At 40.2% G+C, this 5424-nt stretch overlaps 1 protein-coding gene across 1 annotated transcript; it reads right to left on the minus strand.

Annotated features, from left to right (window-relative positions):
• Positions 1-2011: 2011 nt before the first annotated feature.
• LOC138050540 (BTB/POZ domain-containing protein 6-like) lies at positions 2012-4211 on the minus strand. The gene has a single exon (XM_068896863.1). It carries the CDS (start codon positions 4129-4131, stop codon positions 2797-2799), a length of 1335 nt encoding a protein of 444 aa, XP_068752964.1. The 5' UTR covers positions 4132-4211; the 3' UTR covers positions 2012-2796.
• Positions 4212-5424: the final 1213 nt, after the last annotated feature.

Consider the following 5424-nt stretch of genomic DNA (forward strand, 5'->3'; position numbering starts at 1 on the left):
TTAATCAGCAGCATTTGGGGGACACTTTGTGACATTAATTTCCAAGACACGAGTGATGTTGAAGTTGGCGAGAAGAGCAAGGGGACACTTCGTGACGCTTATTGAAATAAGCGTGCATCTAATTTGGGGCATATCTGGACATAGGACATGGCCTGAGAAAAAAAACAAAATGTGAATGATTTCGTTCTCATAGATAAAGTGGAATAAAGTTCATCAATAAAACTCTTTTTGACCTTGAACTGACAAAGTTTCCTAACGATCTGTCTCATCACGAACTAGTACGTCTGTGATTTCTAATTTTAGCGAGATTCCTATTTGCTGGCTTTTGACAATTACTCTGAAGTGACTTTCCTTTCCGTTTGCTTGCTGAGGATTTGTTGTTTTTTTTTCTTTTAAAACTCTTGCGATTCAAGAAAAAATTCATTGCCTAACTGGTGAATTCCTCAGTAAATTTCACTCAAAGAACCGAAATTGCAGGCATCGCTTCGTGATTCATGGGATATCGGTTTTTTGCGTGAAAATTACGGTGGAATTCACTAGTTAGACAGTGAATTTTTGTATAGAAGAAGGCGAAGAAAATGATTTAATTAAGCAGTACCCAGAGACACCACCTGACTACGGAGCGAGAGGTCCCAGGCCGGGAACGTTAATTGTGTTGTATTCGTGGGCAATACACTTTACTCTCACGGTGCCACTTTCAACCCATGTGTATAAATGGGTACCGGCGAATTTAATGCTGGGGGTAACCCTTCGATGGACCGGCATCCCATCTAGGGGGGAGTAGAAATACAACCTTGTTCCCAGATGAGAGACCCTGGGAACGAGGTTGTCCTAGTCACTTCATGCTACTAAAACCGGCATAATCTCTGTCCTGATGGGCCAATTGTCTCATTCGGTGCGTTTTCTTCCTAACACTGTCCCTGTCCTCCTGCATTCGTAATCCGTCTCTTCTTTGATTTTAAAGTTACTTGAAGAACCTCAGTTTAGGTTTCTGACTGTTAGCTTATTGTCATTCAGCATTCCAATACGGTCTAAACCAAGTTCTATTTTAAAAAGGGATTATATCGGAACTTGCAATAGACACCCAAATTAATAAACATGTTTTCGAGCAGTTTGGTTGGTCTAGGTTAATTTGTTTTTACACTGAATTTGGTCTAAAGAGCGGATATCACCACGATCTATCTCTATTTTCGGTGTCGAATTTTTCAGTTTTATTAAGTTATTCCGCTACTTTTATTATTAAAGGGGTGGAGATTCTAGGGTATAGGCAGTTTTGTTTACGTTGATTGACCTCGAGCGAACCGAGCGAACCGAGCGAACCGAGTCATCGACTAAAGAAAACTACGTCGTCGTCAGGTCAGATTTCGCCCCTCGCAGGCTTCTTAGTCAACGAGGATTACTACACAAGTCATTACCCGGTTTGGTGTTGTGAATGAAAGAACTTTAAAGCCATCGCAGATATATAATATCGTGGGTGTTTTAGCCTGACACGAGGTATCACCGTAATTTTCCAAGAAAACTGATAAGAGAAATTAGGTTTTCGAATAATGGTGTCTACCAAGACCATAATGGTTCAATCAGATTTTTCCCGTGAGATAAATTTGACAATTAGGGAGCAAAAAAATCTGAACATAATAATAGAGCGTTTTGACAAAGCATATCATTCTGCTCTTAATGTCTAAATTTATTGCACCGTAACGAAGTTCAGTAAGAGTTGGAACACTGATGAAGTTGGTAAGTTGAAGTTGGATGAATTTTGTTATCCCTTTAACTTCTCTCTGCTTGAACCTCAGTACATCCACTGATCTTACGATTCGTATCTACAGCGGACTACTCTGACATTTACAACCACGCAATTGCTTTTAGAAGAAAAATATAACAAATAACCGCTGAACAAACGTGATATGAGATAACTTTGCTGGCAACTAGGCAGGTGCATTATCTTACAAGATAAGGAAATTAGGAATTTTTCATTCAACAAACCAAGACAGGAAATTCATTTAGTGGATAACTGTGCTTTTAATACAAGACGAGCATGGGCGGATCTGGTGGAGGGTGCAGGGGGTGTACACCCTCCCCCTGACATTGCCTACGGTTTTCTAATACAACTGGTATTCTGCCAAAAAAAAACGACATTCCTTAGTGGTGCACTCCCTCCTAAGAAAAATCCTGGATCCACCCCTGACGTGATTAGCAACATAAGTAGGTTCTAGAAAAAGGAAATACCCAACTTGTGTACAACCTATAAGTGAATTGGTGATAGCTGTGAATACGTCGGAGAAATAAACGGATGAGTTAAGCTTATTGATTATGATTTATTAAGGATATAATCACCTCCCCTACCAGCTAGAGAAAGAATTTAGAATAACTTTGAAGAAATTCAAATTTCTTTTGAAAGCTTATTTTCCTCAGTCATGAATTGAGTGTCGAAAAATTTACAGTACTTGGCCTAAAAAATGGTGAGGTCGTCTGATTTAGCACATTAACTTCATCATTTTTAAACGACTTTTTTTTTTAATTAAGTGTCAGTACTTGCATTATTTAACCCACCTAGCCCTCTCATAGGCTTTTTAAGAGCGAGTTGTTGGTTTTCACATACAGGCCGAATAAAGTAATGAATAATGTGATTCATGGTGCTTTCTATACACGTCACAATGTGTCACAAGTCTGCGAATTTCATGTATTACTTTAGGGTCCGACTTGTGGCAATTGTGTACGTTTTTGCTAATGATTGATAGTTTGAAAACGCTGTTTTATGACTGCCAGATGTAGCGGAACAAGCAATTAAAAAAAATCTTACAAAGAAAAGACAAATCGGGGAAATTGACCATAGGAAGTAGATGTTCCGTTACCGAAATATCTACTTTCCTTGAATGTAAACTGCACGCCAGACACGTCAACCAAAGAAAGGCCGTTGTCTCCCTTATCAGAGCTGGGCCCAGAGATTAGTGCTTCGATTTGATAATCGGTGTCTTTCTTCACATCAAGTGGTGTGTCAAAAACAATTTCAAATCCAAAGTAAATACCAACTTTGCATTCCATTTGCTGTGACCTAAAGCTATCCGTCTTGGTTTTAACTGTGGTATCGCTGTGAAGATCCTTGATCACTAATTCAACGTGATAGTCGTTGTTCATACTGCCAAATAAACACATTCCACACAACTTAATGTTGTTATTCACGCTAAAAATAAGACAGTCTTTTGCCCGTGATCCGTAACCCCAACTCTGACTTACGTAGTTACCAAATCTATCACAAGTGCGAAACACAGGGGATAAAGATGACCGCTTTGTCTCTGGAAATCTCACTGGGGTGGCCCCCAATGCTGAACGGAAGAACTTAACGAGGTTGACTACTTCGTCTAGAGTAAGGATGTTTGCGTCAAGGACAACGGTTGCAAATTCTTGTTCTTTCATCAAAGGAAAGCGGATTTTTTTAACTACTGCTTCCCCAAGAATCCCTCTTTTTGCTTCACCATTTGCTTCTAGACCTTTCTTTTTGCATTGCTTTGTCGCCCATAAGTGAACAGCTTTAAACAGGTCGATCTCTTTCATGGTAAGAGCGTCTCTTGAGATGATTGCCTCAAGGAAGGAGCGTTGAATTGTCGCAAATTCATCTGAAGTCACGACTTCTTTCGACTGTGTGTCGATCACTTTCCAACATCGATCTACCAAGGCTTTGTCGTCGTACGTTTCAGCCAATGGAAGGATGCTGAGAACATTTGATGGATGCAAATTACTTTGCACATATTCGCTGCATTTATCAACCAGGGAAGGCACCATGTATTTTTTCGCCAAATAAAAGACCTCCATAACATTGCTTCCGCTTAAATTCACTTCATCGCTGTACATGAAACGAAACAACTCCAGCAGACTGTTGTATTCACAGTCAGGCAGTTCAATGCAGCCACTAGTTTCAGCTAGCTCACCGTAAAACATGGCTTCAAACACAGGACTACTAATCGACAACACAAACTTGTGAGCTGGAATAACTTGCTTACTTTCACTTTCGCCATCGCTGTCAGATCTACGAACCATAAACTTCACATCGCTGAAAAGATCGTTGTTCAGCATAAACATGGTTCGTTCTCGGATTGTGGGCCTCTTTGTTTGCCAGTTTTCTGGGGAAGACATCTTCGTCTTGATAGGGAATTTAGAAATAGTTTCGATATTTCGCCTCCTCTTTTCTGTCCGTCAAGCCGATACTTAGCAGCGCGAAGGGTGTACTGAAATTTCAGCTGAGACACACGTCACGCTAGTACTATGCCTCTTGTAATGCATGGATACTTCCTGATGAACAGTCCATTCATTGTTATTTGATTGCTATGCTGTGAAACGTGAAGAGATTATTAAGTCCATAATTAAACCCAGACAAGAGTAAGAAATGAGCATCTCGCTGATTAAAATAACTACTGAACAACAAAAATAACGGACGTCAAAATACTGATAGAAAGCGCTTTACAGTCTATCAGGTTTCCCAAGTTGTCAATGCTTTAGCAACACCGCCATGTTGGAATCAGTAAACTTATTTACATCCCTATATTATTCGAAGTTACGGAAAATTTTCGGAAAAGAAATAAGGCAATTTAAGTGAGATGCTAAGCGCGGGTGAGCAGTGAAGCAGTGCGTGGAGGTCTCCTATTGCGTATTGCGTATAAAGGTATGGACAATATAAATTGATTAATCGATTCTGCCAATATGAGAGAGCTTGGCTGTGAAAGCTGCCAGCTGGTAATACCATTGACGCAATGCTGGTGATGAGAGGCTGTTCCACTCTGCATCGCCTTGCTAAGCTACTGAGCAATACCGTGTAGGAAGACCTTTATACAGTAAATAAACTTTTCCACCGATGATGGACAAGGTTTGTATAGTTTGTCGTGAAAGTCTACTCACAAAATACCGTAATGGCAGTTGTGCTGCTACGGTGCTGCTCAGTTCTGTGAGACTACAAAAAAAGAGTTTTCGGGTACTTTGAATAGAAAACCAGTCATAGTCAAAATTAATTTAGGCACTACAGCCTGTTGTTGGTCTTGATCACCAACGCTCTATGTGTAATAAGTGCACGCTAAAGATTGTTAATTGTTTCAAGCTTTTTACCGAGTTACAACAAGAGTCTTTTCGGCTGCTTTTGTTGGAGAAATATCGGAGGAAGTTTTAACTGCTTCCCTGCCATCTGCTTAGGGAGATAAGAATCGAATTTTAGAACAACATCATCGATCTCCGACTGGAGTTACACCAGCTGCGTCAAAAGGACAGCTTATAGCTGTACCTCGTGTCAAGGGCTAAGGCCCGGGCCCTCATCGAAAATGACTCAATTAGGAGAAAACCCTGTTGTCAATGAAGAAATAAGCCATTTTATGAATATTCCAACGGACCGTTTTTTAACACCACTTGTGAAGGTGAAAAGCAAAGTCGGGATGAAATACA

This window comes from Montipora capricornis, chromosome 6 (genome assembly GCF_036669925.1).
Source record: "Montipora capricornis isolate CH-2021 chromosome 6, ASM3666992v2, whole genome shotgun sequence".
In the NCBI taxonomy this organism is placed as follows: Eukaryota; Metazoa; Cnidaria; class Anthozoa; order Scleractinia; family Acroporidae; genus Montipora; species Montipora capricornis.